The sequence below is a fragment of the Corythoichthys intestinalis genome, chromosome 10, assembly GCF_030265065.1.
Source record: "Corythoichthys intestinalis isolate RoL2023-P3 chromosome 10, ASM3026506v1, whole genome shotgun sequence".
NCBI classification, from domain to species: domain Eukaryota; kingdom Metazoa; phylum Chordata; class Actinopteri; order Syngnathiformes; family Syngnathidae; genus Corythoichthys; species Corythoichthys intestinalis.
In genome coordinates this window covers 11,628,076-11,654,358 of record NC_080404.1, presented here as the reverse complement: position 1 = coordinate 11,654,358, position 26,283 = coordinate 11,628,076, and the positions used below count along the sequence as shown (strand labels likewise).

At 38.2% G+C, this 26,283-nt stretch overlaps 1 protein-coding gene across 10 annotated transcripts in view; it reads right to left on the bottom strand.

The window, feature by feature from the left end:
* Positions 1-2,513: 2,513 nt before the first annotated feature.
* The window catches only part of adgrb3 (adhesion G protein-coupled receptor B3), a 304,460-nt gene continuing 280,690 nt past the window's right edge, over positions 2,514-26,283 (bottom strand). For 5 of the 10 annotated variants that reach the window (XM_057847936.1, XM_057847939.1, XM_057847938.1 and 2 more), the window contains 4 exons: positions 22,067-22,746; positions 13,646-13,681; positions 12,714-12,818; positions 2,520-4,431 (listed from right to left, as the gene is read on the bottom strand). In XM_057847936.1, coding sequence (XP_057703919.1) covers positions 4,243-4,431; positions 12,714-12,818; positions 13,646-13,681; positions 22,067-22,746 — 1,010 coding nt within the window. In that variant the 3' untranslated portion in view covers positions 2,520-4,242. Of the gene's footprint in view, positions 4,432-12,713; positions 12,819-13,645; positions 13,682-22,066; positions 22,747-26,283 lie in introns of all 10 variants that reach the window. The other 5 variants (XM_057847937.1, XM_057847940.1, XM_057847941.1 and 2 more) reach the window with 3 other exon arrangements.

Below are 26,283 nucleotides of genomic sequence, written 5' to 3'. Positions count from 1 at the left end.
GCACTCCTGTAACGAGTCACATATCATTTTGAAGGGAAAATAACAAGCAGTACTCAATTTGGACATTTAGGGATGTACGTAGTTTCTAAGGGGTGTACTCAATTTTGTTGCCAGGGGTTTAGATATTAATGTCTATATTTTTAGTCATTTTGAGGGGAAAATAACTCTATTATATAAGTTGCACACAGTCTACTTTTCATTGTGTCAAAGTGTCATTTTGTCAGTGTTGTCCCATGAAAAGATATACTTAAATACCTGTAGAAATGCGAGGGGTGTACTCACTTTTTGGATGCACTGTATATGTCCTTTTATTCACATAAACGTACATATGTATTTGTTCATTTGACATCGCCACACGTAATCATTTATTGTCCCATTGCACTTTGTTTTGTCTTTTTAGTGAATACCAGAGACAAGTGCTGTTTTGATTACAAGGAGCCTGTTGTGTCCAAGGTCACTTAATTTGTCCACATTTTCTTATCTAGTGCAGTGGTTCTTAACCTTGCTAAAGGTACCGAACCCTTATGTGTTTCACATGTGCATCCACCGAACACTTCGGAATTACATTTCACATTCAATGCTGTTACTAGTAAACCTAAGCTAGCAAGCTAATATCTAAGCGACCTCCGGTTCAAATTTCTTCACATTTGACAGCGTGCTTTTTGAAACAGATCAAAATTTGAGTCCACGCTGTCCATAGATCTGTTATACATCTTCACATAAAGTGCGAGCCAACCTTCCACTGAGCAAACCAATTTCTGCTACAATCAGATGGGGGGTTAGCAATTGAGAAAAATGAAATGAAGCAAGGATGTCACACTCATTTTGTTTTGCAGGCCACATTTAGGCATTTACAACTCAATTAGGCTGGGCCAGTGTACTTTGGACCAATTAAGTTAACTCACTGGCTGTCATTGCTGGTACTAGATACCCACTATGCGAATGATTCGCCACTCCCAGTCAAAATGGATTGGACGTATAGCGTCGTCTGTGGGACTGCAATATGAGCATTCACTGCCAGTCTCTGGTGTTTAAGTGAATTGGACGTCTATCGTTGTCAATGGAAGCCAAATAGTTCATTTTAGGTCACTTCTTTGTTATTTCTATGTTGTTTTTGTTATCTATTTGATTATGGATCAATTCCTGTTGATAGATAGGGTCATTTACTGTTGGTTTTGGTACACGTTTGGGTCACTTCCTTGTTACCTCATTAGCAGCCATTGACTGGGAGGGCTTGAGTGAACATATCTGACTGCAGACATAAAAGTGACCCAAGTTACTCGCCGAGCCTCTGAAACTTTCTAACAGAACCTCTGGGGTTTGATCGAACCCAGGGTAAGAACCATTGATCTAGTGTTTATCCACTATTTTTCATAAAGAGGCTGACCCTCGCCTGCCGCCTGCTATAACGACAAATGTAAACTGTATGATCTCAAAAGTCGGGGCAGATGGACTTGGGGGCACCTGCACCTGGTGCTCTCAGGGGCATTTGTCCTGGCTGGCCTCTTACTTATTATTTCCTTAATAAATTTACAGTGGTATGAAAAAGTATCTAAACCTTTGGAATCTGTCACATTTTTGCATTAAATCACCAACAAATGTGATCTGATCATTTTCAAAATCACACAGATGTAAAAACAGTGGCTGCACTGCCCATTATGAAACACACACCTGGTTAGAATTGTTTTGATGAGAAGCATTGTCTGATTTGCATCATGGCTCCGTCAAAAGACCTACGATCAAGGATTGTTGATTTGTATAAGTCTGGGAAATGATACAAAACCATTTCTAAAAGTCTGGATGTTGATCAATCAGAGAAGTTGTCTACAAATGGAGAGAGTTTGGCAATGTTGCTTCTCTCCCAAGGAGTGGCCGTCCACCAAAGATGACACCAAGAGTTCAGCGTAGAATACTCAAAGAGGTAAAAAAACAAAAAAACAAAGAGTGTCTGCTGAAGACTTACAGAAATCACTGGCACAGTCCAATATCTCTGTGCACACATCAACTATATGTAAAACTATGGCCAAGAATGGTGTTCATGGGAGGACTCCACAGAGGAAGCCACTGCTGTCTAAAAAACGTTGTTGCTCATTTAATGTTAGCAAATAGGCTCTTGGACACTCCACAGATGTTTTGGCAAAAATATTTTTTAGACTGATGAAACCAAAGTTGAATTGTTTGGGAGTAACACACAACATCATGTGTGGAGGAAAAATGTAACAGCTCACCAACATCAACACTCATCCCCACCGTGAAGCATGGTGGACGGAGCATAATGATTTGGGGCTGTTTTGCTTCCCCAGGGCCTGTAAAACTTGCAATCATTAATGGAAGAATGAATTCAAAAGTTTATCAGGATGTTTTGCAGGTAAACCTGAGGCCGTCTGTCAGACAGTTGAAGCTAAAAAGAGGATGGATGGTGCAACAAAATAATGATCCGTAACACAGAAGTAAATCACAATGGTTTCAAAAGAACAAAATACACGTTCTGGAGTGTCCAAGTCAAAGTCTAGACTTTAACCCCATTGAGATGCTGTGGCATGACCTAAAGACAGTCATTCATGCCAGACGTCCCAGGAATCTGACTGAACTACAGCAGTTTTGTAGAGATGAATGGGCCAAGATTAGTCCTGATCGATATGCCAGATTGATCCGCAGCAACAGGAAGTGTCTGGTTGAAGTAATTGCTGCCAAAGGGGGGACCACAAAATATTAAATGTGATTGTTCACTTATTTTCCCCCTTCTGTCATTGTTTGCATACTATCCTCATTAAAATCTGAAAACCTATAAATGTTTGGTTGGTTTTAGCTAAAGCAGACACCATTTTTTCATCCGTGTGATTTTGACAAAGATAGGATCACATTTGATGGTGATTTTATGCGGAAATATGAGAAATTCCAAAAGGGTCAGATACATTTTCATACCACTATATCCATCTTCGGTGACTATTGCTTTCTTTTTCTTCCTGAATTATGTGTGGTCAACTCCTGCTTGTTAACAGAATAAAAGAATCTGTAGAAAGAGAAAATCGACTTTTTTTCTTCTTCAGGACCTATGTTGATGTCTCTCACAAGAAAATCCGCCGTGCGTCCGTCTTGTGGAAAACAATGAAATTGCGATGCTGTCATAAATCGTCATATGTCGAGACAAATGACGACTCAATTTTTATGTCGTGTGTCAAAGGGATCGTATGTCAAGGTAGCGCTGTATTATGAATGTCAAAAATTTTGTGTAGAAGAATGACTTAAACTTGCTATGTTGGATAAGTCAATATAAATGTGGTTCTTGGATGAATTCAAGAAAAAGGTAACAGAGTAACTCCAAGCAAACAACAAAGTTGACACCACCTCTGAAGCAGTACGAACATATTTCCTCTTTTATTTACATTCCTTTTCAAATGTGAACATTTTCGCTATAACTTTTGATCAGGTTGGCATTATTTTTTTTTTTTCTCATTAAAATAAATTGGCACAATTAAAACATATGTAGACAAAAGTTTATTTACACCATACAACATTTTGTTATGTTTTTTGTTTTTTAAATATTTTATACAGGGCTGCAGATGGGAAAGCTTGCTGGGGATCCTTCAAGCGGGCTCCGCAGTATTAAAGTTGTGAAATATATTATTTATATAAAAGTGAGTATTATCTTTATTGCATTGAAAGCAATGAAGAATGTAGCCGGACAAACATTCATTTTAATGACACAAAAGATCCTCTTTGCCTCCCATGTTTCATACTAGAAAGTAAAAAGTGTCGCAATGGCCAAACGGACTGTTATAAACGTTTTAAAAACCTGCATAAATATATACATTGTGCTCCTGGGCCTAGTAGAAACCAGGCCCAATGAAGCTGGGACCACATGGCGTGTCATTTGCTCTGTGAGGTTTCTTCTTGACATTGTTTATTATTTTTTTTTCTTTCTCACCAATTCCTTGAAAAGATAATTCGAAACACGTGATGGTAGATATTGTACACCAGGCTGCCCCACACTAAGTACACTAGTGAGAATACAAAAAAGTAACACTGATGGTTTTCATTATCCCTTTTTCCCCTCACATGATTCCTCTCACTTTCTCTTTCATCAGTCTTGTATTGGCACAAAAAGTCCCTGCCATGCTCCGATTATCCCGACATGAATGCCAAGGCTGTTAGAAAAGTCTGTTGCTTTTTTCAGTGCAAAATACATCACATCTTCTCCATCGCTTTCTCCTTCCAGACTTTGCAATTTCTTCTCCATCTTCACACCTCTGTTTGGAAATCCCCTTCCTGGACGTCCAAGGGGAGGTTGACACACTTTTCCCACTCAGCGGGCGTCATCTCCAGTGAGTCCTTGCCGCTAGAGTCTAGTACATTCATAGTAGCGTAATTCTGATACTCGCACGCCGGGTTGTAGCTCTCCCACGGATTCTTGTTTGGCATTGCCTTGTCCTGCGAACACGGTCACATTAGTCATCGCCACAACACATGCACTTTTATACCTTCGATACTATTCAGTGATCCCCTAATGCAGTGCTTCTCAATTATTTTCTGTTACACCACCCTCCAGAAGACGTAAACATTTCTCGCTTCCCCAAATCTCTGCCGCCACTGTAAATAGTATCATTTGTCTACAAAATTATTATTATTATTATTATAAGTACACCTCTGCATAACATTGTGTCCTTTTTAACATTGAAGCGGAAGTTCAGGAGTTTTGACATTAGGCTTAATCTTCGAGCAGATTAAGCTATTATGGCATGCTATTATGGTGCCATTGACTCGCGCTAGCTTAGCCACTCTGGAGCCCTGACACTAACAAATACCTTGCAAACGAAACGGAATTTGTTGAAATCAACTCCACCAACTAAATAAACCCGAAGATTACACCTAAGGTAAAAAATCCTGAACTTCCGCTTTAAAGAGAAAAAAAAGTAATATCGATCTACTTTCAATAATGTATAACATTTTTAACATTGTTTTGTTTGTAACAGAAAAGATTGAAAGCACATCAATTTGACTATGCTGGTGAAGTAACTCGAATTTCCGAGTAAATCGGAACTATCCCTTTAAGTACCCCTAAATTTAAAAAATAACTATCCAAAAGTCCAAAAGTATTTTTTTCATGCTGCAGGATACACTGCCCTATTGTGGCAGTGTTGGGTCTGGCTACTGTCGCATTGTATGACTGAGGAGCAGACTCGTCTGAATAAAGGACAGCTGCGCTGGTTTAGCCCACATTAGGCTGTAAGTTGTTTCAGATAACATACTGTCTGTATGCGATTTGCTATGAGAATTGTAAATGCGTTAGCATTCGTAGTATTTAAGATAGCAAACTTTTGTTAGAAAAATTAGGCTAATTTAATCTACTAACTTTACAAATTGATCAGACTAGATGGATGTTTGAACATCAATTGGTTTGTGTCAAGTGTTTTATTGTTAAATCGTGTGTCACTTTGAACATAACTGTATGTACAGTATGTGTATTACAGTTGTCAAAAGTAAAGGAAGTCAAATGCTTCAAAAAGCAAAATTGTCTTGTTTGTTTTTGTTGTCTGTCAAGCCGAACAACTTCACTTTTAGTGAGGACAGAACATGTAAAGTAAAAAATATGATACTGTGAGGTACAAAAAGCTACGCTTTACGTGACGAGACTCCGGTGTCGTAAAGTCGAAATCACATAAGTCAAGTACGTCGTAACCTGTACATGGTGCGGGGTTATTTTGCACTGAGCACCTTGGTATGCCAACTTATATGATGCTAACAGTGCTCGCTGGTTTACTGATGTAACACTGACAAAGGGGACGATACTTTGCAATATTCAGCACATTTTCGCTGAAAAAAAAATCAGTCAGCTTATTAATGTGACTGGGGTCTAATGTCTTTCAGTGACGTCTTAATTGATTTGGCTTTCTAATGTCTGCTACAAACATTTTTAGACAGAGTAAACAGACTGGTCTTTCCACGTATCGCACTGTATTAAAAGTCAAAGCCTTGTCTTAGCTCTCGATATCTCCAGCGCTCTTTGCTCTGTGCTCTTGTTTGGTTAAAAAATACTGCGCACATGCGCCAACCCCGCTGCACTATTTGATAAGTACTGCCCTAATAGCTAGGAATACGTTCCAGATCCGTCCGAACTAAGTTTTTTCGCAGAAGTATAGAGATCATGTCAGTATATAAAAAAGCAATCTCTGCCACAACAATTAGACACAATAAAGGTGATTAGAAAAATAAAAAACCAAAAATTGATTTCAAAGAAAGAATGCATTGATATTGATTGATACACCAAACTTATGCTTTATTTCCCTACTAGATATTGAGACATACGTTTTGTAATCAGCTATGATAGCTTTGATTCCTGCGCGAGCCTGTGTTCTGTCGATTTGGTCTCAGCGTCGAATTGATATCCAAAATGCTACTGAGCATGCGCATGGCAACCACACCCTCCAAGGTTATCACAGGTCAATTGTCCGTTGAGTTGATGTACCATTTTGACGTTGTTGCTGTTGTTGTTGCTGCAACTGCAAGTTAGTAATATTTTTAAAGTATGTTCATTTTATGGTGCCTTTTGACCAATAACCTCTGTAAGCAACTATGTATGCACGAAAGACTAGAATAGAATATTGATGATATTGCGAGATAATAGTGTAAGGAAGTTAATGTTGTATGATTGGCAGTAAACACATGGGCCACCTGGGTTGTAAAAGCGTTTTTGGTTAAGATAGAATATTGACATTATAGCGGGATAACATATCTAAAATTAAGGATGCCCCGATTCGACCTCGGGATCTAAATTTGAGCTGATTGCAACATTTTTTCAGAGGATCGGAACAGGGTGAAAAGGATCGGGTTTTTAATTAAAAAATATATAATGTTTTTCTTCTTCATGCCAGTACAGCCTCTTACTCCCCCTCCTGCTGCTTTTCTTGGTCAGCAGTGCTCTGGAGTTGGCTACTTAAAGTTAACAATAATTGACAGTTTTGTAGCAGCTTTGATCTTGCCAGAGCAGCTTGGTAGCGCTACAATCAAAGGCGCACATGTGTCAATCATCGTATAGATTGTTACACACTAGCGGTAGTATTGCTGTGGCAACTGATTGTGTACGTGAGAGCGTGAGTTGATTTGAGTGGACACACGCAATGAAGCATTTAATAAAAACTGGCATTTTTCTACGTTATTCTTGTTTAAAAATAATTCACATTGTGAAGGCAGCACGGTGGGACAGTAATATGTTTAAAACCTTTTTTTTTTTCAGTATCAGATTGGGACTCGGTATCGGCAGATTCTCAAAATCAGGTGACTTGTGCTCGTGTGCAAAAAAAAAAAAAAATCTCAAATAAATAGATGCGTCAAAACATAAGGTAGATTTGTTCGGCGTTAAGCTGCTCAACAAAGGGGAGATTACTTCGAATACAGCAAATCGACAGAAAATCGGGACTGTTGGCGGCATTTCTGTGGATGGCAAATTTCGCCTCTCAATGACGCCTCTTCACGACTGCTGCAAACCAAGAAAGAGCACCTGTACATAGCTGTGCATATGAACATTAACTCGGGGGATAATTTTGTCAAATACAACACTAAACGAAAATGTAACCCTTGATATTTATCAAACTGTACAATTACATTACACATTTTGAAAACAGCCACTTCCCTAGTAAAGGGTGTGCACACTTGTGCAACCACATTATCTCATTCGTTCATTTTGAATTGCCAAAATACATATATTAAGGCTGCAACAACTAATCGCTTCAAAAAATTTAAGCGGTTATTAACTTAGTTAGTTGCTCACGAATTTCGTAATCGATTTTTGCCGCCAGCTTTCAGCAGTCCCGTTTGGGTCCTTGTTTGTGTGTAATGTGAGGCTGTGCGGGTGCCAGTGATTAGAGCAAGAGAGAGAGAGTTCACTGCTAGACTCACGTTGGGTTGCTCAATAAAACAGTATTATGAAGTATCGAGAGGTAAATTGTCTTGTGTGTTGTTATGCCTAGTGTGTCTCTGTCAGAGGTGAGTAAATGAAACCAATTTTATTGTTTGTATTCTTTGTTGATGTGACGTTACTATTTAGCACGGAGTGCTAAGCTAGACAGTGCTTATGATAATCAGTGTCTTAAGTGTCCGTTTGTATTGTGTTTTGGAGAAGCATATTAGCACTTTAGTTATTGTTAAATAGTAAAGTTGTCTCATTCCTTTTTCATAAAGAAACCACACACTTGAACCCATTCATATAACAGCTTCCTTTCAACACAAACTCCCATTCAAACTGTAAAATGTCATACGAGACAACTGTTTGATAGAGAAAACTGATTCATTACTGTCTGCATCCTCATTATTCGATTTTGTTTAGTTTGTTTCAAGAAAATAAATGAGTCATTGACACAATTTATATCAGTGTTTTGCCAATAAAAATAAATGTCTCAATCAGCAGCACTTTTTTTTTTTTGAATGAACAAGACTTTTGTCTGATTTGTGTAATGAGAAATTCATTTTCTTTTATGCTTAGAACCTTTATTAAAAACTTTAAAAGGATTTTTAAGGAAATTAAATTAAAACAGTCCAGTGGCAGACTACAGTTAAGTCAGTAAGCTGTAATAAAATATTATTTTTGAAGGAAATAGTCATCCATTTTGTCTTCATTTTTACTTACAACATGCCTTAAACAACCTCAACTTAAATTTTGAAGGTAATTGAAAAACGTGACATTAAGCCGATTAATCATTTAATTAATCATCCGATTATTTGCTGTGATTTATATAGGTCTCATCTTTCAGATCACAAAAAATGAGATTTTAACACAGGTGTGTAGACTTTTTCAATCTACTGTATGCGTTTTATATGTGAGTCATTTGTCTTTGTGCACTCGCATTGACAGCCCCAATGATGCTATTGCAAATAGGAAGGAGGCATCGCTCGCAGGCAGGGAATATGAAATGGAAAGTCATTTCTGTGAGAATCGCTGCAGTAGATTCATTGGTAGTGGAAGGGGGAGTTGGGGGATAGGGGGGGAGGAGGGAGGGGTATGTGTGTATGTGCTGGTCTTCTATAGGTTTGTGTTTGCACTACTAAGAAGAAAAGGGAGTTAATAAGATTGTGTCCTTTCGGAAAGGCGCTTTATAAATCGAAGTTATTATTGTGATTTAATGAAGGTAAAGGTTATGACATAGTTTAGGTTCATGCTAAAATTTTGCCTGAAACATGAGCGTCACTAAATTTTGTGAGAATTGTCATGGCTCTGAAAAGTCTATTAGAAGTCCACACAATCTACTATTTAATGGTCTATAGTACCTCAGATGCTATAATTTTGATTTAGCACTGTGTGTCGTAGATATGTGTGTGTATTTCAATAGCCTTGCTGTGGCTTAGACAACTAGCTGGCATTGACAGAGTATATCGGATCTGTCTGATATTAATCGGCAGATATCTATTCTTTTTCCATCCACGACAGAGGCTTTTGTGATCTAAAGATTTATGATTTCACACTACCTGTAAAGGTGTTCCACCTTATCCAAATCACTGTTCTCTATGCCACACACACATAGAACGAATGGCAACCAAAGCAAAACAAGTAATTTTACATTTTCTTAATTCTATTTAATCCATAACAAAATGGTGTGTAAAATGACTTCTTGGACAGCAGTTTCACATTCATCACTCACCTTGTTAAATCTTATTTATTGAGATTTAAGAATGAATTTAAAGCAACACTGGGTAACTTTTCAGTTTTGGTCAATTTAAGCGACATTGGATAGTGACGTATGCCGTAAAGCAGTCAGCACATTTGTACTTTTCTTGTGTGGCAGGGTTCCTGCAACCCTCCTTAAAGTTAATTAGTGCCAGTCAGTGTTGTTTTCATCAACGATGACTGCAACGAAAATATTTCGTCAACGAAAATTTTTTTTTCATCATGATAACGTCACGATGACGTGCTAAAAACGTGACTTGGGAGACTAAAACATGACGAGATGGATCCCAGTTGTCGTCTGACGAGACGAGAACAAGATGAAAATTCGCTTTAGCTTCTGTCATAAGTTCACAATGTGTTACGTTTTCTTATCGTATGTGTGGTTAGCCCACGTTTTAGCAGTGTTTGGTCGGTTCACTCATGTCACATGGTGCGCCCCCCGCCCCCACCCCACACACTGGTGCTTAAGCGTGTGCCCCTTCCAGGCTCCTTTTGTGAAACATGTCACGTGAAACGTTTGCTGCTTGGTAAGTTTTGCTTTCTTATCTTGGCTAGATCTGCCATCTTGCTTTAGCCTTTAAAGGTCTGTGAATGGTGATCATCACACAACAAACTAAGTTGTAGCGTTAGCGTAGCATTCGCGTAAGCATAGCATTTGCGTTAGCTTTAGCATTTAGCGCAGTGCTTCTTAAACTCCTGGAAAACGTTTTACATACAGTTCGTGGCATCCAGGTGAGTTTAAATAAGAGCAAATAATGTGCGGTTTTCCTGCTGAGTGTGTATTATTATCATGAAGATGGTGATGTCCTTGTAGACTGCAATTATGTTAAACCTTGTATTTATTGATTTACTCAGAGACTAAAACTTTTGAAGTTTATAGACCAAAATGTTTTGATAATTGTAGACTAAAACTGGATGAAATTGGTGAGTTTTCGTCCACTAAAACTCGACGAAGACTAACACATTTTGAAATGACTAAAATATGACTAAGACTAATAAGTGTTTTTCGCCAAAAGACTAAGACAAAAATGAAAAGGGCTGCCAAAAACAAAACTGGTGCCAGTGAAAGTGATACCCATTCAAGACCCCTTTAAGATATAAAAGGGGTGTCATTCAACTAATGTAATTTTCTGACTATAAGCCGCTATTTTTTTCCTTCATTTTGAATCCTGTGGTTTATAGTCCAGTGCGGCTTATTTGGTGATTTATTTGGGTTAACAGGCAACACATCCAGTTCCAGTTGTTTCATTAAATGCTAGTTATGGTATTTAGTAACACTTTATTTGACAGCAGCGTCATAAGACTTTAATAAGCCCTTCATAATTATGACATGATACTATCATGGGAATTACTGAATTCTAATGGCAGATGTCATTAAGTGTCATATGGCAAACTATGTCACTAACACTATTTATGGCCAGCTCGTATCTTTTACATCCATTCAAAAGTGAGATAATTTTCATTCATTAATGCTCATGACAGTGTCATGTCATAATTATGATTGTCTAATGACAGTCATATGCCACCACTGTTGTCAAATAATGTGTTACCAAATACCACAACTAGCAATTAATGAAAGAACTGGAATTATAACTGAAGAAATAATTAGCACGGAACATGAATATTTGATTGTAATTTACATCTGTAGCATTGCAATACATGCTAGGAGGCATGTTGGACAACAACAGTGTTGACAGCAGGTGGCAGCAGAGGTTGACTGTCTCCCTTAACGGAGCAGTGATGGCCAAATGAAGCTTCTTGTAGCAATGAAGCTTAGCAACCAAGTGGTTAAAAGCTGCATGGTGGTTCATTTGGTCTTATGACAGCCGTATAATGCCACTGTCAAATAAAGTGTAATATCTTTTGGTGTAAATATCCCATAATACAGTGAGGACAGCTGCAGCCTAGAGTCCCGTGCGGCTTATCTATGAACAAATGCCGTTTTCATGCAAAATTTGGTGGGTAGCGGCTTATAATCAGGTGCACCTTATAGTGCGACAATTACAGTAGTTGTCAGTCAACATATTATCACAAATGCTATGAAAATATGTGATAAATGTTGAAAAGCTACCTAGTGTTGCTTTAAGAATGAATTTAAGATTTGGCCATTAACTCAATACTACCACTAGGAAAGGGCAACTGTGATGTTGTTTCTTTCTTAATTATTATATCATTGACCTAACTGAATACAGGCTTTAAAGCTGAAATTACTATACACACTGTAAGCAGACGAGAAACATTAATTAAAATTTTTGTTTTAAAAATAAAATCATTCTTGTATCATTGAAGACGAGAAGATTAAATGAATTAGATTTACAGTTCTAGACGTTGTCCTCTTGTGATAAAAGCCATTGTTGGTGTCGGACAAGTGTAACAGTATATACTTCACACCAGACATCATACATCTCACGATTTAAAGCTCGATGTGAATGCCTAAAGTTATATATCCCCGTGGTTCGATAGCTTCTGTGTAAAAGGCAATGGTGGATTAATGTCGGATCATCTGTTACAGCTCTCATGCGGCCATTTTGTGGGATATAGATGTCAAAGAGGCAACTGACATGACGAATATCCGAAGTGGGTCACATGGGAGAAATAAAATGGGAATTGTGTCATTGTGTAAATGCAGCCTCAGAAGAACAGCACACTTCGGGTTAAATAGGGATGTTGATTGATTAAATAATCTGCCATGCATTTATGGTTTAAAAAAAAAAGGATGGTGTTGCTAAGTAGATAAGTATGTATGTAAATCAAAGTGCATTCATGGCCTTGCATTGGAATGGATGCACTCTGGATAGCAGCTACATTAGCAAACATCTTTCTTCCCTGTGACTGGCCTGGTGGAGAAAATGCATCTTTTCTTTCAAGAAAGGGGAGAGGAGCACAGGCGTGTCACCCGAATAACCCCACTACCCCCCTGGGCCAGCTGCTGGCCCTGTTATAAATGAACAACCTGTTCTACATAACCTCTCATTAGCACGATCACACACATGTAGCCTGCACTGCACATCTAAATAAGCTGAGATCAGTCCCCCACTGGTTTCCTGTTACTCACCATGCTTCCCATATTTGGTATGTCTCGAAATCGGTCCAGGGTTTGAAATTTCTGATTCAGTTCCTGGAACAGCTCCATGTGTCTTTTCCTCGTGTGCATGACTTTCTGCAATGGCAAGGGTTTTTGCTTTGGTATTGACAGCCAATAATGCAAATGCATCTTCTCTCCACCCACTCACACTCTGATCAATGTGTTAGTGTCAAGGTAGTTTGCTTGTAGGCCAGGTTTTCAAACAGATCTGCTCAGGTCTGCATATATAACGTACTGGCAAAATAAAGGAAACATTGAGATGATTTGGAAGAGGACAGCAGAACTACTGTACTCAAAATGACAGCGCTATCCACATTTAACTTAATTCTTTTGTAACAAATTGCCTCATTTAACGTTTTGTTGGCGTAAGAGGAACCCTTATAATCCAATCTTGGCGCAGAGCTTCCTTTTAAAGGGGTTGCTGTGTCTACTTTGAACAAAATGCTCCCTGTGCCAGAAACGCTGCCAGCAGCTTTCATTCCGTTTCCTTTACTTTGAAAGGATGTACTATATATAATATATATACATATATATGCAGTAAAACCTGATTTGGCAATGCAAAGGAATGCGATAAACTGCCGAAATGGAAATTGCACAGCTAGTGGTTCAACTCAGACATGAAATGTGCAAATGACTTCAAAAGCATATCATTTAAAAATCAACACAGAGGTGATGGATGGAGGACAAAATGGTAATGAGAACGCTTCCCCTGTTTGTCAGTTGACAGCCTTGCTTTTACCTTAACTACACAGTGTGACGATAAATCTTGTAAACTCCAATAAGCTTAAGAGGTACAACACGTTTCGAGTAAATCAAATGACAAACACAAGGATAGCTTTACTCTGTTTACAAAAAAAGGAAAAAAAAACGCATGTCTCCAGGGAAGGAGCGTATTGACGTACCTCAAAGTCCAGATCGGAATATCGTGATTTTCTTCTCTACAAATGGAAGGAGGAAAACAAACAAACAGACAATAAAAAAAGAGGGAAAAGTAAAGAATGTGCAAATCAGCCAGCTTCAAGGATCCAAAAAATTGCACTACAATGTCTGCTTTACAAATACAGTTCTCCCAGCATTTTTAAATGTTTTGTCAAGTTCAATGTATGGATGCAAGTGAATCAGCTACTGTGGCTTTTTATATGAACTAAGACTGTCGCGATAACAAATTTTAGGAGGCGATATACTGCATTGTCTCATAAATTATGCGATATTATTGTAATTTTTTTTAACCAATTCAACCTCTATTGTAGTAGGAATGAGAACCTCTTGGTACCTCACGAGACGATACGATTTATTAATTGAAAGCTCACAATAACGATGATCTTAGGATATGGCGATACAACGATTAGGAAATCATTCTAAAAAACAACTAATAAACATGATAAACAAGCTATTTTCATCCTTCTGTTGTGAGTTTATCACTTGCAGAAGTCCAATCTGTTTGAAGTGGGAGGGATGGCGGTCCATTTTGACCAGTGAGTTTAATTTGGGGGAATTTCAGGTAATTTGATGTTGATTTTGGGGCATTTACGGGGTCACTTCCTGAACATTTTGGGTTATTTCAGACTCACCTCCTGTTGATTTTGAGTGACAGAGCAGGAAGTGACCTGTAAATGCCCTAAAATGAACAAAAAGTGACCTGGAAACGGCTCAAAAATCGGAAACACTGGCTGCAAATGCTCTGGTTTACAATTAACGAACGATCATTCACCTCTTCCAGTCTAAATGGATTGGAGTATTGCGCCGTCAATGGCAGCCAGAGTTAAAAGAGACACTATTTTGGTGGAAGATTTTGTTGGCAACTTTTTGGTTCCTAAAAAAAAACATCGACACTTTTTAAAAATGTTATGTCGATTCTTGGCAGGAGCATATCGATAACCTTTATGTGTGGCGGAAAACACAGACAAGGCTGAAAAAGCAGTTTCTGCTCTTGCACCCCTCTTTGAAATAAACTGCTGTATTCTAAGCCAAAAGAACTGTTGTGTTTGATAGAACAATATGTCTTTATGCTGCCATAGCAGTTTCATGCTGCATTAAGCACCCAAACTATTTTTAATCTGTCTGTTTTACCCTGGAGACCCCCGTTTACAGATACTGCGCAACCGCTTTTGTTTCAACCCAGCCATAATAAGAAGGTAAGTAATTATGTTTCTTGTTCAAAATCTCTCTCATTTTTTAGCTTTGAATCATTAATTGATGTCTAATTTTTAGTTAAAAAATGATTTTATAAAATGATTCGCTCACATATTTTAAACTTTTAAACAAATTACGTCACAATAAAAAAATAGTGTCTGTAAATGTCACGGATATCACCTCATATCTATCGCTTAATTGTATTTTTTTTGTTACGGCATTTTCCCAGATATTTTAGATGATAAAAATCAATGCAAACAAAGAAAAATCGGAAAAAAAAATGTTTAAAAGGGTAAATATTTGAAAAAGAAAATCTCAATCACTCCATGATGTCTGCATTGCGACCCTTGTTATATTACCGTGTTTCACCCATAAAATTCCCCAAAAGTCACAGCTGTGTCTTGAGACTCAGTGAGACATGATACACAGAGTTTTTCGATCGAAACAAGATAAGTAAGCGATAATATCTCGTTAAAATCATGGTGTGTTTAATTATGCTCTCTCATGCTCTCATTTTGAGTTACAGTTTAGATGTTTTATTTTATTTATTTAGTTTTTAAATACGCTCCTGTTCAAAATGTTTCTTCCCCCAGAAATGTGAGATTCTAAGCTTTCCAATGATGTAACACACATGCATATAGGAAAATTTTGAAATTTGGCCAAATTGGGGGTTTCAGAGCGGAACTTCAAGTCACCTCAGTGTTTTCTGCCATATATATGTAACCATTTCGATATTTTGTCACACCCCTAAAATGTGACAAGACATCCGGATAAATCACCTATTCAAATGCAATAAATTGTTATTCTTAAATAAAACAAACTAAATTAAAAAATAATATGAAATCAAATTTTAAAAAAAATAATAATAAAACAACAATACACACACAACCCATAACGAGTCATTTGAAAGCTAGCTAAGTAAGTGCAGAATATGAAATAGGTGAGAAACCCAAGGCCATTTTTGTTCTCTGCCAATTAGAGCCGATTAAAGTGTTTATTTGATGTAAAATGACTGTCATGTTGTCCTACAAAGTGTGCATGTCAAAAATTTGAAGCCAAATTATTCATTGCCAATCAGATTTTTCATCATGGGTGTCATTTTAAAGTTATTCTTAGTGTAGATTAAGAAGAATGTTAGATTAACTCCTGAAATCTTTATTTATATGCGGAGAATGATGTGCTTTTATTTTTAGCTAAGCCGCTAACCGTTAACTTTACACTCGATGAAAAAAAAAAAAAAATGCACTGTCTTCAATTTTTCACATCGTTTGCATATGCTGTAAACCAGCGAGTTTTCATGTTTGACGTGGCAACTTTTCACTGCAAGTTTGCATTTTGGAGAAGACTGCCAATGTTTTCTAACAGGCTAAAGTGGTTAGTACATTGTCTTTTTTTTCATTAGCCTCAATGTAGTACTGCCAATGTTTTCCAATGTTTAATACATATGTGTTTCCTTATTTTATATGTCTGAACTTTAATTCTACGGTGTATTGATGACCAATAAACATATGTGAAAGGAACCGGAGTCTCATATGCAATCAACATGCACGTGTGCCGAGTACAAATGTATGCACGCATGCATGCGGTGATAAATCCTAGCTGGGAAAATTACCGACCTCATTTTTATTTACCATGCAATAAATTGACTTATTGCATATCGCGACAGGCCCTATTAAGAACGTATAATATGTTAAAAATCATAATTAACGACCTCAGCGATATGCATTTTCCTTGCTTGCAACTGCATGCAAAGCCCAGACACCACTTCTACATTTGTCTTTGAATCTACTGCTCGGGCTGCCCAATCACAGACCTTATTTCATGCCAGCCAATGAAAAATATTCAAGGGTGGGAGCAGCTTGGCTTACATACTGTATGTATGAACGCAGTTTATACACAGCGGGAAAAATATGGCGTGCAAAAGTAATACTACTTTAAACAGATTAGTGGCAAGAAAAATACTCATCCTCCATCATTTGGAGGTACTGTATAAGGGATTCAAACAAGAGGATTTCAGCTAGAGTGAGGTTTAAGAGCTTAGAAATTGCGGGGGACCATAGCAGTAAAAATTTAAGGTCCACTGCGTGAAACAACACAATATGTTAACATTTACATGGGCAACAGTAGGTAAATCATTTCTGCACACATTTGAGCTACTGCGTTGTTTTTCATCTCCCACGAGGTAGCTGTTATTTTTTGTAAAAGCAAAGCTCAAGTGAAATTTTTCGTTTCCACTTCATCGATTGGTTATTCTGTTATTGTGCAGAGTTCTGAAATAAAACTCTCCATATCTGTTTGTCTTACAGTATATATAAATAATACTGCGAGCCAAGTGAGGAGAGGTAGAGTTAGAATCATCAGAAGATTAATGAATAAATACATTCATTCATTTTCCATGCCGCTTTTTAATCACGAGGGTCGCAGATGTGCTGGAGCCTAACCCAGCTAACTATTAATCACATAATTTTTTTACTCAACCCAATATACTCATATCTGGTCTAAATATCATGATTCTGTCCATAGAGTTCATCCTACTATACTGTAATTGTGCTATTAATATTTCACGTCACTCGAGCTCTTACATTTTGGCTAGAAATCAACCAGACGATGACTCATTACTGCTGCACTCTTGCTAATATTTGGTCCCTTTGATGTGACTATGTTTAGAGAAGCCGCACTTGTATTATGATTTAATAGTTGTTCCTTCTGTTATGGAATCACAGGTGTGCAGAAAAAAAAAAAAATAAATAAATAAATAAATAAACGAATAAATAAATAAACAAATGAAAATATGTATACCGGTATTTTGTCATGGACTTTTACTTTTTGTCATTGAAAAACAAACTGAAAAAAATGATGGCAATTTTTTTCTTTGCCTTTACTTTTCTATTTCGCTTGTCACTGTCTTTGTCTTTGCTTTTGCGTTTGCCTTTGTTTTTATTAGTGTTGCACCGATACCAATACCACCCCTTTTATATATATATATATATATATATATATATATATATATATATATATATATATATATATATATATATATATATATGTACATATACATATATATGTATACAGTACTGTGCAAAAGTTTTAGTGCCTAAAACTTTTGCACAGTACTGTATATTTTTCTTATATTATGTACATATAGTATATATATATATATATATATATATATATATATATATATATATATATATATATATATATATATATATATATATATATATATATATATATTGTTTTTTTTCCCCCAAAGAGCTACATAATTGGATGTGAAATCATTGCAATCAAGGCTTTGTCAGGCTGTTGCTTACCTTTGCAAAATAGGAAAAAGACTAGTACAAAGTATAATACTAGCCCAACAGTAAGAAAGTAAAAATAAGTTCATAATAATAAACTCTGAATGAAATGAGTAAACTTTTTTAAACCTCTCAAAGGCCAAACAGTGCAACTTTCATGAAATTATTGTCACATTCTGGTGCTGCTTAGATTGTGTTTTGTTGCTGGGCTGTTAGTGGGGGCGTTCCTGACGTCATACCTGAATCCAATGCAGGCTCATCAACGCAGCATTTAAGCACTGGTGAGCTCAGAGAAGGCTGCTGAGATATTTGCTTTGCTGATCGCCATTTGACATCTCGCACTATAGTCTCGCTACATTTGCTTGTTACGCCCCTGCATTGGGTTTTTTCTGTTAGTGTGCTGCACTCGTTTGTAACCTCTACCCTGTGCAGGTATTTGAGTGTTTTTATTTTGGCTTTTTGACCTGCGAGTTTGTAGTATTGAGCTCCGTCGACCTGCTGTCACGGACTCCTTTTGTTATTTCAACTATCCCGCGATCGCGTGTTATTTTTTGTTTGCAATCATTAAATCCTTGTACGTATCCCCCGCTTGTTGTCCGCTTCGTGGTCCAACCTTGTTTCCGCATTTGCGGACGCTAACAATTATAAGTAATATTAATTGACCACAGCATCCCGTCTCTCTATTAGCCTCCTTTTTTCGGGAGGGGGGGGGGGTCCCTTATTTCTATTTCTGAAAGGTGGCAACCCTACTTTGGAAACAGTTCCCAAATTACTGCAGCATTTCTTTAAGTAAAAGACAAAGTAAAGTTGACGTAGTGAACTGACCAGAGATTGTTGCACCGGTCCAGCGCCCTTCCTCTGGATAGCAGTCCTGCTCTTGCAGGCTCAAACTCGTTGTGTTCATTCATGTTTCGTCTTCAAATGTTTTATCAGGTTCGAGGTATTGAAACTGGCCGATTTAACTCCACATCTTGAAACTTTCAGGCCGCAAATCTTGCATGCAGCCATTGATTTTAATTGACGGGATTTCTATTCTGAAATATTTCCCGACCGCCGCCATGTCGGCGCCGCCGAGCGGCCTTGTCATTGGTCAGGAGTGGCTATTGGCCCGTTCTCATTGGTCTGGAGCAGGCCAATAGTGATAGCTGCTTGGTGTTCACGTGTCATCACACAACACAGAGACAGTGTGTAGTGAGCGCCAGGAGAAAAAAAAAGGCTGCGGTCAAATGTTGTAATAATGGACCGGTAAATGGTATCGGCGCCGTCTTTGTTGGTACTCGCCGATACCGATACCACCATTTCGGGCCGGATCGGCGCCCCCTGCCGATACTAGTATCGGTATCGGTGCATCTTTAGTTTTTACCCAAAGGAATGGTCAGTCAATTAAATAACGTTGGGAGGGGCTTTCTAAACATGAAAGGGTTAGTTATTGACAGCATTAAATTTGATTGTGTTGGTGACGGGGTAGTTGGCTGAGGTGACCCATCCAGCCTGAGCTTCTTCTTTCAGCAATTGTGAATAGGATCTTTTCATATCTCTCCAAATAAATAATGAATCAAAACTTGCACGTGACAAAGATCCCCCCATCCCCCGTTGCTTCGAGACGTCACTTCCCTTCAGGTAAACTAGGAGTAATCAGCTATCGAATAGTATTCCTGTTTGGAAAGACCCTCCCAATACCATTTGATTGCTAGACCATTCCTTTCGGTAATAGCAAAAGCAAATGCAAAGACAATGACAAGCAAAACAAAAAAGGCAAAGAGAAAATTGTCATTGTTTTTTCCGTTCATGATTTTCAGTCACAAAAAGTAAACGTCAATGATAAAACATACTTTAATATTTGCTTTTATTTATTTATTAATACATTTATTTCTTTTTATATTTATTTATTCCTTTATCAGGGTTCCTACAGGTTTCCTCAAGTTAAATTTATGACTTTTTAAGACCTAATTAAGACCATTTTAAAAAAACTAAATACCTATATCACAGCCATTTCGACAACAACTACAAAAAAAAATCTGTGAATTTCTGTTAGTTTATTTCTTGAAAGTGGAAATGTGGAGTGTGTTCAGGATGTAAGAATGCAGCGTATTGAGTAGGCTACTCCCGCGACACGACCACAGCGCAGACACAGACCACAGGCCAAGTAGAGGCGTTCTCGCTTAGCGTGGCGAGCGTCATTTTAAACTCTCGGGCTACCACAATACCTCTGCTTTCATGGTTGCTTTGGACCCAAACGATGTGTGTAGATCCACTCTCGCAAATCTACTAGCAATCATAGCTGGGCTGGGATGCAGGGGGCTGCAGCACTAGCAGGTAGCTGGCTAGTGTTAGCTGCTGTCGCATCGCTTACATTAGCAGCTTGCTGGCTGGCTTTAGCTTCTGTCGCTTGAGGCCCGTGAGCAGTTGGCTGTCTTATACAGGCATATTGAAAATTTCTGGCAATGGAGGGAGTTTGTTCCATTCCTCTTATGGAGGTTATGTGCTTGGACGATTTAGCATAGGACTCTAGCGCCTTCATGCCCATTCTACCCAGCTAAATCTTTTTTTGCATGCGATACAAAAAGCCTCGAACACACTGCTATCCCATGGTTTTAGCCAAAGGCGAAAGGATTGTTCACTCAACCACACTTCGTTGAATTTACGTTTCTTCATCTCTCTAATATGAAATAGATGGCTAGGTGTAAAAACAAAAAATTTGTGTAGTGTAGAGCATGAGATTTTGTCGGGACTCCCGTCGTGACATGGGATTCACGTGGGATTTTGACTCCTCCACCCCGTTTATTTATTTAGGCTACGTTATTTAATCAAAATGACAAATCACACTTTTGAGGAGGAATGGGACACAGAGAAGTTAGATACATCATAACTTTAAAGACCCAGATATGAAAATTCAATAATTTTTCAAGACTTATTGAGATATTTTTTTCAAATGTATTAATTCAATGCTTTTAAAACTTTTAAAGACCTCGCGGGAACCGTTTTAATTTTGGCGCTCCAGTGTTTCTATATTCTCTTGTCTCTATTGAATGACGATAAAGAGAGGCTTACTATTTCATTGATATTAAATTAGAGCTGTCAAAATTATCGCGTTAACGGGCGTAATTTTTTCGAATTAATCACGTTAAAATATTTGACGCAATTAACGCACATGCCCCGCTCAGACAGATTTAAATGACAGCACAGTGTTATATCCACTTGTTACTTGTGTTTTTTGGAGTTTTGTCGCCCTCTGCTGGCGCTTGGGTGCGACTGATTATACGGTTTCAGCACCCATGAGCAGTGTGTAATTATTGACATCGCCAATGGCGGGCTACTCGTTTATTTTTTGATTGAAAATTTGACAAATTTTATTAAAACGAAACATTAAGAGGGGTTTTAATATAAAATTTCTATAACTTGTACTAACATTTATCTTTTAAGAACTACAAGTCTTTCTATCCATGGATCGCTTTAACAGAATGTTAATAATGTTAATGCCATCTTGTTGATTTATTATTACAATAGACAAATACAGTCCTTATGTACCGTATGTTGAATGTATATATCCGTCTTGTGTCTTATCTTTCAATTCCAAAAATAATATACAGAAAAATATGGCATATTTTATAGATGGTTTGAACTGCGATTAATTACGATTAATTAATTTTTAAGCTGTAATCAACTCTATTAAAAATTTTAATCATTTGACAGCCCTACATTAAATATGACAGACTTCCAATAACGTGGCTCGTTTAAACCTTCTGCTCATTGTCACGAGTAGATGTCCAATACATTTTAACTGTTCATTCGCTGCTAGCCCTCCCAGCACAAATGGATTGGACTTCTATCTCCTTCAATTAGCAGCCCATGTTTCGTAAGAGGATTTCACATTATGCTGTTTGTATAGTATACCTCTAAGGAACTCATTGAGATTGTGGAGCCCGTCTCACTCCTCGAGAGCCCGGCGCTCTCCTCCATCTCTGCAAGGAAGTTCTTGACGGCAGTGCGGGGTTCAAAGGGCAGGTTCTGCATCTGCTCTGGGGCGCTGGGGTACTGCTGCTCGAGGTTCACATTCATGTGGTCCATGCCTGATGGGCTGATGTTAAAGTCAGGGCTCATCTTGTAATGCATCAGCCTCTCGTGCGGCAGCGTATCCATGGTGATGTTCATCTTGTTGTCCTCCTTTAGGTGGGCGGGTAGGGTAGCTGACCCCGAAAGCGGCGCTGCTGAGGCACGGGGCATAACGATATAGTCAGTCTCCATCATCTGACTCTGTTGCGGGTGGCCCTCCATGTCGTGGGTGCCCATGTTTTGGTCACTTTGGCGCATGGCGTCATCGGTGCACAGGTAAACGGCGCGCCGCAGCTCGGCGTTGTTGTCGCCGAGCGACTGCTCTTTTAGCTCGCCCACTCCCATCGGCAGGTGCAGAGCCGAAGGCTGCTGGATTATCACTTTGGAGATGATGTTGCCAGGCAACGTTGAGTAGTTGAGGCCTTCAGGAGCCTTCTCGTCCTCCTCGTCATTGAGGGAAATGCGAGAAAGTGTGCCTGTGACGGTAGCGGCACGACACGAGCTCATGTCCTTGTGGAGAGCTGCCAGAGAGGAATCACATGATTGAGATTAGCGACTGACATGCTGTAAAGGAAGTGGGTAAACTTCACTAAAGGCCAAAATAACAGAGGGAACATAACAGCAGATGTTTTTATCTTCGTGTGACATTAAACAAACTAAAAGTAGCTGTCCTTCAAACAGGTGATTTTTTTTTTTCACTTTTAACTTATTTTGCCCAATGAATCACAATAAGGGTTCTGTTAAAAACAAAAATTAAAACGAGAAAGTGGAGCTCCCTGCCAAGTCTAAAACATTTGTTAAACGTGAATTTTGTATAGCTGAAAGGACACTGAGTTTCTCCCAAATCCCATTTTTGAAGTTAAATGTAACAAGATCCAATATATTCTGCTTTGATCTGACAGATGCAGGCGTCAGAACATTTTTTTATTACTATTAATTGCTGCTAAAGGCATTTTCTGGACCAATTCCAGATTAAACATTAAATTACCTCTGACTCTAAATACACATAGCGAGTTTGCTTTTACAACCTCTCAACTTGTTATTCCTTGAGTATAGTCTCATCAACGTTTACACTCGAGGTGACAGAAGAGAATGTGCTTGTTCACTACTAATACCAATAATGGTGAAACTTTGTCAGCACGAAAATTAATCTGTGAAATGCACTGCAGTTTTACTACCGTCTGATTCTGGTCATGGTTTATTCATGACACCTGAATGCTTTTCCTTTTTGTGTCAGGTAGGTGCAGTTACGTCTGACAAGATTGCACCGTTTTGAGCGACGTGGGCCAAATGACTGAGAACTGTGAATAAGTGCAAGTCTTAAAAATGGATTAGGGGCAAAAGACACGGCAGGCGACGTCGCTCGCGTTCAATGCATTTTCTATGGAATGAGTGAGATAAGGCGAAAATCACCAACACTCCTTTGGCGAAGCGGCACGTGACGTTCGTGCACGTGAAGTTTCCAGCTCGTGCACGTACAGTGGGGCAAATAAGTATTTAGTCAACCACCAATTGTGCAAGTTCTCCTACTTGATAAGATTAGAGAGGCCTGTAATTGTCAACATGGGTAAACCTCAACCATGAGAGACAGAATGTGGAAAAAAAAACTGAAAATAACACCTAACCCTAACCCTTTAAAGAATTTATTTCCAAATTACAGTGGAAAATAAGTATTTGATCACCTACAAACAAGCAAGATTTCTGGCTGTCAAATACGTCTAACTTCTTCTAACGAGGTCTAACGAGGCTCCACTCGTTACCTGTATTAATGACACCTGTTTTAACTCATTATCGGTATAAAAGACACCTGTCCACAAGCTCAATCAGTCACACTCCAAACTCCACTATGGCCAAGACCAAATAGCTGTCGAAGGACACCAGAGACAAAATTGTAGACCTGCACCAGGCTGGGAAGACTGAATCTGCAATATTTAAAACGCTTGGTGTAAAGAAATCAACTGTGGGAGCACTTATTAGAAAATGGAAGACATACAAGACCAATGATAATTTACCTCGATCTGGGGCTACATGCAAGATTTCACCCCGTGGCGTCAAAATGATAACAAGAACGGTGAACGGTGCTGTCGCCTGGTACTACAACCAATCACCAACAAATTTATTGATCGCAAAATTATCTGCGAGGACTCTGGCCAACCAGGAAATTGACATCCACACGCCACACTTGTCAACATTACAGAGTATACAGTGGTACCTCGACATACGATCTCTTTGACACATGATCTTTTCGACATCAGACGTAAAATTTGACTCGCCATTTGTTTCTACATCCGATGACATGCTCGAAATATGACAACATGACAGTGCCGCAGATGGAAACACGGTAGATTTTCTTGTACCAAGGTTAGTGCAGGTGGTGAAAAAGGTGACGCTTAATCATTGAAATGAAGATGGAAATATTAGAAAATGATGAGCGTGGGCTGCGCATCCGTGAATTGGCTCCTCCGACCTCCGTTCGCCAGTTTTTTTAAGTTAAGGTGATATTTATTATTGTGGTAACTTCGCCAAAGAAATCGCCAGCTTCATCAGGTTTTTATCATTCATTTCAGTACTTGTGCAACACAACACGCCTACTGTCCGCCCCAGTTGACGGGAACAACAAAACATTAAAAGAGAAAGTAAAATCGCAACCACACCTTTCTCTCTGTGCGGTGCATTCAGGTACAGCACGCAAAACACGTCCGCCACATTAGAACCCGATTAGTTACATTATTACATTATTATTCTTTATTACGTTTTTTTATTAATAATTTATTTGTTTTTCTATGTGTAATTGCCATTTGTGATAGTACCAGCAGTTTTTATTAAGGTTTTAGTGTTGGTTTTCGGGCTGTGGAACAAATTAACTTCGTATGTAGAGGTACCACTGTATATGATTTCTTTCTACAATACTGTCAAGAGCCTGTTTTTGTTTGTATCTATAATTGTTGTGTTAATAAAAAAAAATAAATAAATAAAATTTTTTAAAAAATTAAAAAAAAAGTTTTGTTAACATTAATTTTCACTTCGTTTTACTTAGAATACAAGATGTTTGTTGTCATATTTTAACACAACATCAACTTTTCAGGTTTTAGTTACGCTCTGCAACAGTGACGCTTACAATGATAAGGATTTAGATAACCAGCAGTGTTGTTAATAACGGCGTTACAATATAACGGCGTTACTAACGGCGTTATTTTTTTCAGTAATGAGTAATCTAATTAATTACTTTTCTCATCTTGGCAACGCCGTTACCGTTACTGAGGCGGGAAAGGCGTGCGTTACTATGCGTTACTAAGTTGGTTGAATAAAAAAAAAGTCTGAGAGAAACGGACTCACGGGGACGAGAGCAGAGCAGGAGTGGGGAAGACGCCGTTGCAACCGCGATGCTAGATGGCTCCAATAATACCTGACTGCAGCCATAGCCGACAAACTACGCCCACGTGACACGGTAGATATCATATTATAGAACTAGATGCAGATATCAGACACTGCTGCATTGGCAACATGTTTTAAGGACTACATGCGTTTGTAAAAAGCCGCCATCTTAAAGCAGTAGACCTCTCAGGAAGGCCCTGATGTACAGATCCTTCCTAGCGAACCTAAGTAATTTTTTAAAATCTAAAATGCTCCTAAATCGGCAAAATCTTAACTTAAATCTATCTTTAAATGATGAAACAGTTTTAAAACTTACACATGTTTAAAGTAGACAGAAGGGAACTAATGCAATAACGGGAGAAATTTTAACAACTTTAACGATTGATTCACAACTTTAAATGACTTCCACACATAGCAAAGGTTACTAGCTAAGTATCGCAATACCCTTGTGTCTAGTAAAGTGGAGGGTAAAGAATTGGGCTTGGGCCAATTGTCCCCCAAACCCTTTAAGCTTCACATTGTGTGACCTGTTTTTTTTTGAGAAAAAAAAAAAATCACTAGTTACTTTGCCAAGTAACTAATTACTCTTACATTCAGGTAACTGAGTTACTAACGCAATTACTTTTTGGGAGAAGTAATTTGTAACTGTAATTAACTACTTTTTTAAAGTAAAATTAACAACA